At 37.6% G+C, this 14603-nt stretch overlaps 2 protein-coding genes across 3 annotated transcripts in view; one reads left to right on the plus strand and one right to left on the minus strand.

Annotated features, from left to right (window-relative positions):
• The first annotated feature begins 467 nt into the window (after positions 1 to 467).
• On the plus strand, positions 468 to 10923 carry LOC135108440 (uncharacterized). Of its 2 annotated transcripts, XM_064019462.1 has the most exons (10): positions 474 to 601; positions 1525 to 1657; positions 2054 to 2249; positions 4049 to 4208; positions 4880 to 4992; positions 5163 to 5300; positions 6516 to 6717; positions 8289 to 8433; positions 8609 to 8723; positions 9834 to 10923. In XM_064019462.1, the coding sequence occupies exons 2-10, from the start codon at positions 1638 to 1640 to the stop codon at positions 9987 to 9989; spliced, it is 1245 nt and encodes a 414-aa protein (XP_063875532.1). In that variant the 5' UTR covers positions 474 to 601; positions 1525 to 1637; the 3' UTR covers positions 9990 to 10923. The 2 variants fall into 2 exon arrangements, with proteins under 2 accessions (XP_063875533.1, XP_063875532.1); XM_064019463.1 differs by lacking the exon at positions 1525 to 1657 and having other exon boundaries at positions 468 to 601.
• Positions 10924 to 14260: 3337 nt separating this feature from the next.
• LOC135108663 (probable glutamate receptor) overlaps positions 14261 to 14603 on the minus strand; it is a 3791-nt gene continuing 3448 nt past the window's right edge. Inside the window, exon 5 of the mRNA XM_064019822.1 lies at positions 14261 to 14585. Coding sequence (XP_063875892.1) covers positions 14457 to 14585 — 129 coding nt within the window. The 3' untranslated portion in view covers positions 14261 to 14456. The remainder of the gene's footprint in view (positions 14586 to 14603) is intronic.

Consider the following 14603-nt stretch of genomic DNA (forward strand, 5'->3'; position numbering starts at 1 on the left):
GATAAAATAATTTTTTAGTTTTACATATTGGAATTGCATATTATGAAAGTCAAATACAATGAGTGATAAGTCTTATGTTTTATTAAATGTCATACTTTTCGAAATGTAATTGCTGTGTACGAAGAGCTATATTTCTTATGACAACAACTATATATTTTGAAACGTAGAAGTGTTATGTGCTATGTAATGCATATACAAACACTGTATGGAGATGCGAGATAAATCGAAAAAAAATAAAAAAAGGTAAAAAAGGGTAAAAAAGGATATAAGGACATTAAATTGAGAACCCATTTGGTAAGTAAAATTATCTATTAGAAGGCTGTGGCATTTGTTCAGAAACACGCGGGTGATGACTTTTCCTTGCAGCTTGTAAGTAAAAGAGAACAAGTTGACTCGATAATGTATAGCTTGAAGGCATACAGTCACGCGAGGAAGAAGACGAAGATGAAGTGCACGAATACGAACATGTGGATCAGACGTCACTCCGCCTCCACTTCGCCAACACAGCAGCAGTGTCAGGCTCTGCGAAGGTTTTACTGGCATATATTACGTTTAAGATACACACAGAAGGAAACAAATCAGTGGAATGATAGCCTCACAGGTGAGTTTGTTCTTGTGGTTAGTAATAATGTCAAATGTTGGGAGACAGACATTTGCTGCAGGGAATGTGAACCACGCACATATGGATCGCTGTCTGATTTTTTCTCTTTTTTTCCTTGAAGTATAATTTACCACTCGTGTTCTCTCATATCATGGCTTACAACCTTCCAAGGACATGTTCCACCACTTCATGATGATGTTGCTCCAATGACTTGTACTAGAGGTGGTGTTAAGCTATTTAGACAATCTGGTGAATGGTTTTGTTCAAGGAAATTCTGTACACATAAGCCATTTAGACTATGAGAAAGCATTTGATTATTCTGTAAGAGAAGCCAAGTACTAACCATTACCAGGAAAGGAAGAGAAATGAGGGTTGCAGTGAAAGATGTGTATGGTGATGATTATTTGATGACATGTAATGCTTGCCTTAAAAAGAATTGTCATAGTCTGGAACTGGGTAAATCTTATTAACATCTTCTCAATATATATTCTTTTTGTTGTCCCTTCCCAATCCAAACAAACTTGGGTACCTGGTGGGAAAGTGGGGAGTGCACAAATTAGTGAAATTTGGCCTCTGAGAAGAGTCTACGAGAAAAGTTTTTTTTTTTTTCAGGGAAATTTTTAAGCTGCAGGAACAAATATGACTAGTATTTGGGCTTCCAAACCTAACTTAACTTATCCTAATCAAATGAGAGGTTGCATCCCTCCTCAACCCCCCTAACCTAACCCAATGGAGGGTTGTGGCCCCCTTGACAGCCCCCTAACCTAAGTTAACCTAACTTAACCTACCTTGACATTATAACCTAGCCAGGAGGCATGTATGTGCTATTGCTTCATCTAGTGCCAGGGTCAGAGTACACAGAAAGTTGAATTTTTAAAATATTGAAATATCCAAATATACAATGGTTTGCCAAATACTTGCAGACTTACGAAGAACTTGAGGTGACAGATGTCTCTTCTGGCCAGTTTGGACTAGAGGGGTTGTACAGGGAAGCAGCAGCTTGAAGAAAGATGTGAAATGCTTGTTGGGGTCAGCAATGGCCATTGATCTCGCAAGGTAGTCTACAAAGTGACCAGCATGTACAAGATTATCTTTGATAGCTTGATGGCCACTGCCATCTTCCACCCTGCCTCCTACTGCTCTCAGTTTTGTGGGTGTTTTTGTGAAAAAAATCTGTAGTCGTGAGGCAAGTGTTGTGCCAGTCTTGGAGATCTCCCATCTTCAACTGCTGCTTTCTCAAATTTTTGTTTGCATCACCTTCCTCATTTCTGAAGGGAGTGTAATAACTGACAAAGTGCAATGATTTAGATATAGAGGCAACACTACCTGATGCACCATCACCCACCATAGGAGAGCATGAGTTTAGTATAGAGCAATCTGTTCAGAACTTAAAACTAATCTAAGTGTCTATATGGAAGTATGTATTACAATTTATTTGTTTTCAAATTTCAGGATGAAATTTCAATGGCGGTCTTTTGGGTACAAATCCAAGGTAGTGGTGTTGTGCTCTGTTGCCAACTTCATCAATGCAGCAGACCGAGTCCTCATGCCTCTTGCCATTGTTCCTATGACCAATGAGTACAAGTGGAGCCTTTATTGGCAAGGGTGGATTTTATCTGCCTTTGCTTTTGGTTATTTTACTAGCCAGGTAAGTCTGTATGTAAGAAAATTTGTGGTACAAATGGCTTTTTTGTGCTTATTTTGCTCACACAAAAAGACCATGGAACTAAATGAGATGATCTGTTGGATTTGAAAGAAAGAGGCAAGCAGCTAGCAGAAATATAACATGGTTTTGTGAAGAGGTTGCTTATAGAAGAAATGATAGTGAATTAAAAAAAGAGCCCAGTATCTGTTTGTGAAGAAGAGACCAAGATGATCTGCTAAATTATAGGCATTGTTCACTGCTAGAGTATTATATAAATTTCCAGATGTGTGAAGAAATTATTAGTGAAAATGGGGCTGTGATAGATTTCTCATCTTTTTCACCATCCACTTGATAGGCTCAGTCTATCAGTTTGTGTCAGCGTCTTCCAGCATACTCTGTCTTCTAACACTTATTCTTGTATCACATTTTATAGAGAAGATCCTTTATTCATTGATATCTCACTTATGTTCTCTGTCCAACTCTTTTCATGTTCAACCAATGCTTTGGGCCCCAGTCTTCTATGCTATACCATTGCAGCTAAGTCTGCTCCACAAAGTTCAAGACACTAATAATGTCCAGTTCATTACTTAAGTTGACATTTCTCAGTTTATCTCTTCTTACTTCTTTGATAATGTGTAGGCCCATAATTTTAGTAGTTAGTATTTTACTCTCATATTTAGTTGTCAAAGTAAAAGATTTACATTTGCATGTCAGGGCGGTTTGTAGCAAGGTATCATAAATGAACTCATTATATAGGCAGAAATACTGAAATAATCTGTTAAAGGGAATGGTGATTTATCTAATGTGTACTCGTAATGTAAATAAATGGGAAGAAAAGTATTGCGGGACATTTGAGGCATCCCAAATCAGAAGGGATAACAAACCATTTTTAAAAAGTGAAGAAGTTCTTGCTTAAAGTTCTATGGAATATGCTTCTTCACAAACAAAAAGGTGCAAGGAGATGATGGCTAGACCAGGCTGGCTGGGGAGTGTGGTGCAGCACAGTTGGCTTATCACACTCTGATTGGCTGAGCTGGGCACTGCACTAAGGAAATGCATGTTCATGATTGGCTGAGTGCCTTGAGCCACTAGAATGGGATGCCACTCCTTTCTGATGCACACATTCAGTCCAGTTATTGTGGTCGTGAAGGCAAATTTAGTTGATATTTTTATTGGACTCTGAGCCATATTTACAATGAAGTAAGAGGCTCCAATCTAATAATATTGTGTAGAGGAGAATTTGAAGTAAATAAATCAGCAAAAAAAAAAAAAAAAAAAAAAAACTTTTGCCTGGGCTGGTTTGTTACCCTCTTCTGATGCAGGATGCCACTTTGAACATAAGCAAATTTACAATTAAAGGATGATATGATGGTTGGGGACTTCAGGAAAGTACAAGTCGGCTAAGTATTCCAGCTGGTTGGACTCTGAAGAAATTTGTAGCACGAGAGTTTTAGTTATTTAAAAAAAAATATATTTAGATGTGTGGCTTCAGTTAATGATTTAAGGATTACTGTTTCCCATATATTGTATTATTAAACATCTCAGCCCTTTTAGTTCCAGAAAACTTATGATATTTTTGGTGGTAATATGTATTAGAAGGTTTATTTATTATTCCAGAGTTTGTTTACATTTTTGTCATTCTTGATTGTGGAAAGAGAATATATGCATTTATCCTTGTTTTCTGATAATGATAGTTACATTTAAGTGGTCTAACATCAGAAAAGTTCTTTTTAAAAAATTAATGATTGCTAATTATGCATCCAATGGAGTCAAGTGTAAATGCATGTGCAACTGTTTTTCAGATAATTGGAGCCAATGCAGTTAACACATATGGTGGACGAAGAGTTTTATGTTGTGCTGTTTTACTGTGGTCACTGTCAACTGTCCTTACACCTGTAGCTGCCGTATCTTTACCCGCCCTTATTTGTGCAAGAGTTGTTCTAGGACTTGGAGAAGGGCTTGGTAAGTTGTTCTTAATGCTGTTTCAGTACACTTATGTTTATGGAATATCTATCTCTATTTCTGTGTGTGTAACATAGAGGTCACATGGCAAATGTTTATACATCATAATGCATGCCTGCTTTTTATGACATACAGTTCGGCATGAGTAATGGAACAAAAGTAGTTTGCATATAATTATTTATTAATTATGAATTGCATGAATTGTAAGACTCCATTATAGAATGCAAGAGAGATTCCTTTAAATTAACAAGATAAAGTAAATAAAAAGTAAGTGATAATATTAATAGTAGAACAGAAAAGTGAGGAGAAAGCTCATAAGAAAGTAAGGCCAAGTGCTTGGAAATTACAGGTCTGGATTTTTGTTGTTGCATTCCTTATTTGAGGAAGTTTCAAGAATGAACCACACATGAGATAAAGAGATAAAATGTTATGACTCCCCTGGGCACTTCATAGAAGCAGTCAAAAACTGATTTGAAGGTGGGATGAATTATTCAAACCCATACATAAGTGGCTTCTATGTCATAATCATAATGATGATCATATCCCCCTGATAATAATTTTGGGGAACTTTGTACCCTGATCATTAAGATTCGTTTTAATTTAAGGTATTTGTATCACTTCAGTTTAATGAGATATTTCATAATGACTGATTTGATCTTGTCTTTTTCCAGGCTTACCAACAATCTTTCAGTTGTTTGCTCAACATGTTCCGGCTGAGGAGCGGAGTCGAGCATTTGGATACATGGTTGCTGCTGGCTCTGTGGGCCAGACTTTTGCATCACTGGTGAGTTTTGGCCAAAAATGAATTTCGTGTCAAGATATATTTACTAATATATGCTTTAATACTTCATTATTTTATGTTGTATTTTAGTTGGTTTTAATCATTCTCAGTACCATAAGTAATCCTAATTAACTTCTCAGTTGTATTGTTAATTATTTTCCTCTTTTTCTCAGTTTGTGCCTCACATAGATTGGCACATAAGTTTTGAAATCTTTGGCTTCATGGGCATAATATGGGTAGTCTGCTGGCTTCTTACATACCATGACCCACCCATGTTGGCAGATGAGGAGGGGCAGCAACTATTGGAAAAGGTAATGTTCTCATCCTGTACTTAGCAGTATAATTTTGTGATTCTGTTATACAAGTTCTGAGATGACTTGTAAAAGGCACATCTATATGAATACACATAGCTTTCTTCATTTTAAGTTTGAGCTCAAGTCAATTATGTGATAAGTCAGTCATGATGAGCTTTGTGTTTGGAATTGCTGAGAGAATAAAATTTCATTCTATATTTTTGTAACCTTCAGCCTACTGACTGAATTTAGAAATCAGCTTAATTCTTCAAATGGCAGATATAAGTTTCAGAATATATTGGTCTCATTGTTCTTAAATGACCCAAGGTAGAAATGCTTAATTTCCATAACAAACTGGGATATTGATAGCCTAGGAAAATGATTCAAAGATCCTGCTTTGAGGAGGTTGACACATTGCATATTTTAATATTTGTGCTGTTGTCAGGTTACCAAATTTCAATGTTTTCCATTTTTGACAAATCTTGCCATCACTCAAGGACATTGTACTAGTACAATGTATTTTCTATTCACTGCATTCCCTCAGTATCCTGTGTGATCCTCCGTTTTGGCATGGTGCTTTCCTCATTACTGCCTTGGTACATACTCAAGGTGATTCCCATTCACCTCCAGATTTTATGCTTTCCGGTTAATAAGTTACCCATTGTCATTTTCAACAACATGCTTCCCTAACACTTTACACTTCCTTTGGTGTACCACTCCTCCCATCATGTTTCTTTGTACTTAAATTCTCCCATTACTGCAATAACTAAAATGAAAAGAACCTTTAAATTAAAGTGGTTTGATATGGTGTAGAAAAGGATTAGATAAACTAGGTGAAGATTGCTGAAAATATTAAAATGGAAATTGTAGTATCAGCAAATAGAAATAAAGTATGGGAGGAACTTCTTCAAAAGAGATCTGTGCAGCTTGACAAGCTGCCAAAATTTGATTTGTATAAGGAGTGAACCTGCTGTGTTTGATTTAATTATATTTGTGTTCTTTGATGTTACATGCAGTATATTGTATTTTCCATTTATTGAAAAGAGAAACATAATGAACAGTGAATAGAATAAAGAACAAATGAGTTACTGAAATGGAATTAAGGGACATAATACAGTCAGTATAATGCAGTTTGGGTACACATTTTTTCACTAATGAGGCAGATAAAAATAGACATGTGAATTGTGGTATATGTTATTTGTATTTCATCATATGTTATTAATGTCTTTTTAGGAGATGATGTGTGTAACTTGGAGTGAATGGATAAGCCATTGGTCTTTGTGGTCCATATACATTGCACATTTTGCAATGAACTGGAGCAACTACATCATAATGCAATGGCTGCCTACATATTTATCACGAACACTTGGGGCCAACAAGGAGAGTATGAGCCTCACTGCCGTGCCTTATATCATTAGTTCTCTCTGTGGTGTTGGTAAGTGAGATTTCACTTTTATACAGAATGTTTATTATTTGTAGCACTAATGAGCGATATATGCACGTATACCATTGTTGCCTCTCAAGATTAGAACTTGTGTTGATTAACTTGATGGTGCAGGAACACCTAGAATAACACCTTCACTATTGTACGTTAGTGTTAAATTTTCCATGCAAGTTCATCATCAACTTGCTTATTTATTGATGGGGAATCCTTTTCTCCTAATGGCTTCTTTCAGGTGACAGGGTAAGCCATCAGTGAGATTTTGCACTGTAGTGGCAGGAATGACAGCCCATGCTCTCTTCAGAGCTTCCTTTAGTTTTTTCACTGTTGAAGCACCTTCCTCCCATAGCTTCATCTTTATAATGGTCCACAAATTCTCAGTAGGAGAAATATCCAGGATGTTACCAGGCCAGTCAGGAATTACTCTGATTTCACTGAGTTAACCATCTCTTCACAGTTTTTGCTCTATGACAGGAGGCCCCCATCCTGCTGAAATATTTCTTTCCCTGTATGTGTGAAAGAGTTTGTTAAATTGTTATCCAGAATGCTCAGGTACACATTTTTATTCACTGTTTGGCATCTAGGGTCTGCCAAGCCACTGAAACCAAAAGCCCCTCCACACCATCAGTGATGAGAGGTGTTTCAGCATCTTGACCATGTACTTAAGATTTCATGGGTTTGACTCTTGTCTCCTCCACACTTTTGTTCCTGTTGCATTGCTGACATAAAACATAGCTTCATCCATCCTCAACACCTTTCTCCAGTCATCTAGTATCCATTCACTGTATTTTCTGGCAAAGGTGATCCTCTTTTGATGTTGCTGCTCCATCACAAGTAGTTTGTTACACACACTCACTTTCTTGTAAAAAGTCTCTTCTGAATACACTCCACCTGGTGTTTTATGACCCTAAGAGTTATAGTGGTGATCTTGTGTGTGTGTGGCCACCACCGTGTTTGTGGAGAGGCAGTTTCTTCTCTCCTCTGGCCTTGAACTTGGCAATGAGACAGCTGACTGTTTTTTCATTCACTCAAGTCTGTTTACTATTTTCTCTGTTACACATAGCCACTTTATAACACTCAGTCACCCTTACAATGTCATCATGATCAGTATGCTTATCAGGTATGCTGTCTACTAAGAGAATTGAGCCACACAATAAGAGAAGCTGGCCAAGATGGAGCACATCAACACACAGTGGCAAGACAGTAACTGTCCCCAGGGTGCATGATTTTTAACTGAGCAGTTTTTCCATTGTGCATCAGAGTTGCCAGAATGTGAGCTTGGTTTCCAATTAGTTAATTTTCTCTCAGTCGATTTACTGTGTCAAAGTAAAGGATGGGTTGACTTTCTGCTTCATGACATGACATGCATCACAAGTCCTCATCTTGAGAGGCACTAGCTGTGTGATCAAGTCCCTTTCTGGTGAGGCAGTTTTTCAAGGACTCTTTTATACAAATGAGAAATACAGTTTAACCATTGATTCTTTATATGCAGAATAAGATGTGATTACAATTATGCCATAGTTTTTGCAGACCATTATTGTTACCAAAAGGCTTGCTGTCAACAGTTTGGGGCCACCTGGCGGACCAGTTGATATCAGTGGGGTGGCCAGTGCTGAGAGTGCGTCGCCTCATGACCTTCTTTGGACTCATGGGACCAGGACTATGCCTTGCACTTTTCCCAGAAGTTTCAAATTTAGTAGTTGCAGTTTTGTAAGTAGCAACTGGATCCTTATCTTCAGTATTAAAGTGTCAGCTTTACTAAACATTAATATTAATCAATTTTTATCCCATGAATATTGAACAGCATGTTGGACTCTTGAACTTTCAAATGTGTTGCTTATCTTTTATAACATACAATATGATATGATGATTTGAACCTTTGCAGAGTGATATCCATGGCAATGGGACTGTGTGCGGCTAACTCTGCTGGCCACTTGAGTAACCATGCTGATGTTGCCCCAAATCATGCCGGCATCACATTTGCCATATCAAATACAATTGTAAGTTAATTGTTAATTTGGTTACATTTTATTCAGAAATGGATAAATTTGATTGATTAATTGATTTAATTTGGAAATTCTTTGTGAAATACATTATGATTGTAAATGTGTAGGTGCAAATGTGCAATTTTGAGGATAGCATTAGAGAATCGATGAACTGATTGCCATTGTATTCTTAATTGGCAAGTTACTTTTATCAAATTGTGAACTCTGGCATTTGTTATTTTCATTATCTTCACTTTTATCCATTGGTGTCTTGTACTAGGCAGTTAAAATTGTGGATTCACTTAGTGGCACTTTGGAAACATCTTGTTGTATCTTACTTTACTGCTATGAAGTAAGTACAAAAGAAAGCCTAAATTTTAGCAACTCCCACAGATGGAAAACCAAGGAAGACATGCTTCAACAAAGAGCTGATGGAATTCTAACTCACTGTTTGGGATATGGCCACATTTCTTTCTCTTTGGTCTTCTCACCACCACATAACAGTCAAAACCTTGCAGATTAATTTTGGGGCAACAGTCCAACACATCTGCTGTCTGTTTTGTTCATGCAGGAAACTGGACTTACAGAAAATAATTATCTAAACACTGTTATTAGAAAAAAAAAAAAAAAATCCACATGCCATTTTCTTGTAGGAACTATATTGTGTCTGACTCTGCACTTTGCTGGATCTTGGTGAAAAGCAAAGATATTATGATACCAGGATATACATATATTCATCCTTTAATTTGAAGCAAAATAATGACTACAGGGAGTCCTCGGTTCACAACGATCTCAGCTTCCACTGTTTCATGGTAGTAACACTGGCAGTGCTTGTCCCTTTTTTTTTTTTTTTTTTTTTCTTTTGCTGATTTATCTAATTATTTTTTATTTATTGTATGTCCTCCATGTATTTTTTACAGTACAGTAGTTATGTTTTTATATTCTAGATTATGACTACAGTACTATAGCCTTAGCATATGTGAGTGACCTACTCTAGGTGTTTACTTGGGCTACACCAAAAATTGGTTTATGACATGGTGTAGGATTGGAACTTTGTTGCAACTTGAGGACCCCCTGTATTATTATTTCCTATGTTCACAAATAATATATGGCTGTGTTTTGCAGGCAACAATACCTGGCATCCTGTGCGGCCCACTGACGGCTGAGCTGGTTGTAGCATCTCATGGCCGTTGGTTTCCAGTGTTCTTTTTGGCAGGAACTATCAATTTTACAGCTGCAATGATATATTACACACAGAGCTCTGCAAGACCTATTCTATGACATGAACACAGGAGTAATGTGTGTGTATGTATGTGTATGTGTGTGTTTGTGTCACTCATTATTGAAATTTTCACCCATAGGTATAAGACAGTTCATGGTTTTGAACAAAACAGAATATGCCAATATTCACTACTGTCAGTGCTCTGTTAGTATTCCCATATATACATACTTTCATGAATTAGGAAAATTGTCATCCAGGTTTCTTGTAGACTGCTTGTTCAGGTATCAGTAATGAGGTATTAGTGATCAGTTGTTGGAATTAGTCTCTGTTGTATGAATCTATATTCATGTTTCTGAGACCTTATTAAGAATGGATCATTAAAGTACTGTTTTTAATCCTCTTTTCACAGTGATATTAACATTTCTCTTTCATGATTTTACACAAATATCATGTAGCTCAACTTTCCTCCCCTTTTCTCTCTCTACTGTTTCTTTGTTCCTTCTAACTTACACAGAACTGTGATGAGACACTTGAACTCTTTCAGTATTTATAGCTCATCATTAAGCCTTAAGGTTTACTGCAGTGCTTTATATCATGACCTGTGTACCCTCTCAGAATCAGTCGTCTCATTCATGACCTTCAATTTTTGTTTGATGAGACGTATCCTGTGCTGTCGTGCAATACAAAAGACAGCAGCAACTAAATTAACAATAAATGTGGATGTCTTCCCTTAATTGTGAGTGAATTGAGGCATCCAGGAAGTGCAAAAGTGTACAAAATATCAACGGTATCCAAAAAGGTGCAGGGATATACAAAATATAGTGAGTATTCAACCAGATTCTAGGAAAGTGTATTAGCTAATATTGTATTTTTGTGGCTATGTATTGCTTTTGAGTATATAACATCAATGTTAGTGGCATGTAATGAACTAACTCATTTTTGTAACCAAGATAATTTTTTATAGAAAACTAGAAAATATGACTATAATGGAGATGAGTTGTTTAAATAATTCAGAAGAATTCCCTAAATAACTTACAGATTACTAGTTCCAATACTATCATATTATTTTTTATCATTATGTTTTAAAACACCTTGATTACTATTTTTCTTGTTATATGGACAATATTTGTGTTTTATTTGTTTTCTGTTTTTGTCTTCAGAACCTGTCTTTATTGATTTAACCATTACCAGCTGTCCTTCTTGACACCCTATTAAGGAGGGGCAACATTATGAAAGTGCAATAATTCTCTCTCTCTCTCTCTCTCTCTCTCTCTCTCTCTCTCTCTCTCTCTCTCTCTCTCTCTCTCTCTCTCTCTCTCTCTCTCTCTCTCTCTCTCTCTCTCTCTCTCTCTCCTCTTGATAAATCAAGGGATTCATGTTATGGGGAAAGGCAGAGCAAAGATAAGAGAAATAATCATGAACCTATAGACAGGAGCATATACGTATATATAGAGTATTTGACATCTGCGGTGGATTTGTTCACTGGCACCTTTATCCCAACATCTGTCTTCTGTCTGATGAATCAATATTAAGTAATAAAATGCCTTGATAAGCAATGAACAAGCATCATTATGCATGCAACACAGAATACCCACCAAGAGCATCAAGCAGCACCTTGCCAGACAGCTATTAATTACAACTCTCTTTAACTCAACACTTTTCTCAGGTTGACCATATGCTCCACATATCAACCAACAGTAAGTTTAAATCTGCAACTAATGATGCATTAGTTTCATTCAGATCACATTCAGCAGATACATATTCCTGAAAACTGACTACATTATTTGTAGCAAATTCTGTAGCTAACTTATTATTGATTGTATGAAGCTCACTATACTTGTACTCTTGTCTTAGAGTTTGAGAGCTGCACTATGTTATGATAAGCTTAATGGGGGAGACATTTCTGTGATTTCATTCTGTCAGATTTCATTTATTTTTTTTACTTATTTATTTTTTTAGTATTTATTGAGAAATATACCTGTCTCACTGTGGCTAGATCCTTTAATTCTTAGCATTTTGAACTCCACATACATACATGGGTAACAACTTAATTGTTATATTGTTAGTGATTATTAAAACTATAACTTTCTGAGAAAAGCTACAACAGAGAGCAACACAACCACCTGTCTGACATTGTTGCCAGTTGATACCTTGAGTGAAGGCAGTGAGTATTCATACATGCATTTGGCAACTATGGAAAGCTTGGTATCAGCATATGTGTGGTATATACCGTAGGGCATGTGGGCCTATGATAACAGGTACCTAAGAGTACACAGGCCCGAGACTAAGGAGGATACTTAGCTGAGTTATCCGTGTGGATAGAGGGTAGACTGAGGTGGCGCAGTGGGTTGTTGTACTGGAGATCTTGCATGTAATTGACAAATGTTTGAGTGTAACTGACTGGCTGATTTTTTTTTTTTCTCCTATTACCCTATTAGGCCTTTTTATTCTATTTTATTTTTATGAATTCCATTTAATTTAATTTTATTTGTTATTGTACTTTTTTTTTACCTTTCTTAATGTTTATTTATTTTATTTCAAACATATACAATACATGCACATTCATTCCTTCACACATGTTTTATTCATATTGGGTTCCTAATCTTATCACAAAACTATTGTCCTCTGCTGGGACAAAAAAGAGGAAGGAGCAACACACATGCACACAGTTAGGGAGACTTCGTAGCATTACTACGTATTATGTGTGAATGTATGCCCCCCCACCCTCTCTCTCTCTCTCTCTCTCTCTCTCTCTCTCTCTCTCTCTCTCTCTCTCTCTCTCTCTCTCTCTCTCTCTCTCTCTCTCTCTCTCTCTCTCTCTCTCTCTCTCTCTCTCAAGCTAAAGGTGAGTGTTAGATAGCTGGGTTGAAAGAAAAGAGGAGGAAGTTATATGGAAGGAAAGTGACGACAAAATCACAATATGTTAAGAAACTGAACTAAAATATTGTCCTTTGATTTTCTTGGGAGGCTGTTACTTCTCAGCCTCCTCAAGTAGTCTGCTCCATCCAGTCTGTTTCCTGGATGCCCCATCAGGTGACTGAGAGAAGGCTGTTACTTCTCAGCATCCTCAATCAGTCTGCTTCCAGGATCCTATGTCAGGTTATCTTGGGTGACTGAGAGAAGGCGGTTACTTCTCAGCCTCCTCAATCAGTCACCTCATCTTCCTGGGTGGTGGAGGGAGGCTGTTACCTCTTAGCCTTGTGGTTCCTTCACCTCCTCATCATCCTTTGTGACGTAGGAAGTCATGTATGCTTCAATTTCATCAAGAATTCTTTGGTTATCTAGGAGGGAGGCTTGTATCTTAAAGTAAAGGCTCTCAGTATCTTCAATTTTCTGACGAAGAGTTTCTAAGATCTCCCTCTGAGAACCATAATCTGTGGTGACTACCTTGTTGTGCTGGGTGTTGATCACTGGAATGCTTGTCTTGTGGCTTTCGTCTTGGGTTTCTTGCTGCACAATGGTTTCCAGCCTTGCTGTCATTGGCTAGGTCAGCATAGTCTTCCTTCAGCCTAAAATGACCTTTCTTCAGGCCAAAGTACCTCTTAAAGCCTGTGCAGCTCCTTCCAGAGCACAGCATGGTTTTCCTTCAGGTAGTCAAGTTCCTGCACAGTCTCCTGATAGCCCTTTATGAGGCCCAGGTATTCCCTGTGCAGACCGGCCTTCTCCTGCATGCTGTGGTGCTCATCCTGCAGAGTGTGGGGGACATCCAACACATTAAGATGCTCAGAGAGCACCTCGGCATGTTCTTGCCTCATTTCTAGGTGTGCTTCATGGGCACCCCTCAGAGCCTCCTTTAGAGAGGTGACTCTCTGGGTGAGGGCCAGCCACTCTGCTATGCCAGTGTTGCTCAGGAAGAGCAGCTCCTGGTGATTCCTGATGCACTGCTCCAGGGGCTGGTGAGGTCTTCAGGAGCAAGTTATGAGCCACAGGCCCATGACCACTATTACCAATATTCCTAACAAATTTCTCATACTTGTCCTAAATTCTAGTTGGTGTGCAGTGTGCACAAGGAAAATACATGTGTGGGGAAAAGTTGCCAGTAAAGGATGGTGTTTCCCTGCCACATCCACACACTGCAGACTGTTGTGTCTGGTGCATTCTTCTCCACAGTACCTTAATGTTAGGCTGTAAGAAAATAAGAGAAGCTACAAGAAGCTATCAGGCCTACATATGGCAATCCCTGTAACTACACACCTAAGTCTAAAACAGATGAATAGTTGATGGTATGAAGATTGAAATTTCTAAATGATGAATAGCACTAAACTTAAAATAAGTTGTAACTGTCTAATAATGCTTAATCTTAAATAGCAGACAATATATGTTGGGTGTTTACATTGGTAATGCATTTGGTAAGCTGGTAAAAAACATTACCAAGGAAGGTAGTCTATCTGCTTTGGCCAGTACATACATTACAACATGTGGGTAAGCAAAACCATGTATTTTAAAATCATGAACATTGAGGAAAAACAAGCATCAACATTGACCATCCAACCAATGCATACAGCAAAACTTAAGTAGGCCTATAATTATTGGTCTTTCTTAAAATTATTATGAAGGATCTCTCCCAGAAGAGAGAGAAGCCCCAAGGTACAGCCCAGGAACAGCATGTAGAAACCTCCCTGCACGTGATCCAGCCCGAGAACAACACCCTTCTCCTGATAGAAACACACATT

Source organism: Scylla paramamosain, chromosome 17 (genome assembly GCF_035594125.1).
Source record: "Scylla paramamosain isolate STU-SP2022 chromosome 17, ASM3559412v1, whole genome shotgun sequence".
NCBI lineage: Eukaryota > Metazoa > Arthropoda > Malacostraca > Decapoda > Portunidae > Scylla > Scylla paramamosain.

Excerpts from the sequence above, each read along its gene's own strand:
- LOC135108440 (XM_064019462.1), top strand. The coding sequence starts at position 1,638 with ATGGCCATTGATCTCGCAAG. Across the intron at positions 2,250-4,048 it reads TTGGTTATTTTACTAGCCAG|ATAATTGGAGCCAATGCAGT; the intron begins GTAAGTCTGTAT and ends ACTGTTTTTCAG. Across the intron at positions 5,301-6,515 it reads GGCAGCAACTATTGGAAAAG|GAGATGATGTGTGTAACTTG; the intron begins GTAATGTTCTCA and ends ATGTCTTTTTAG.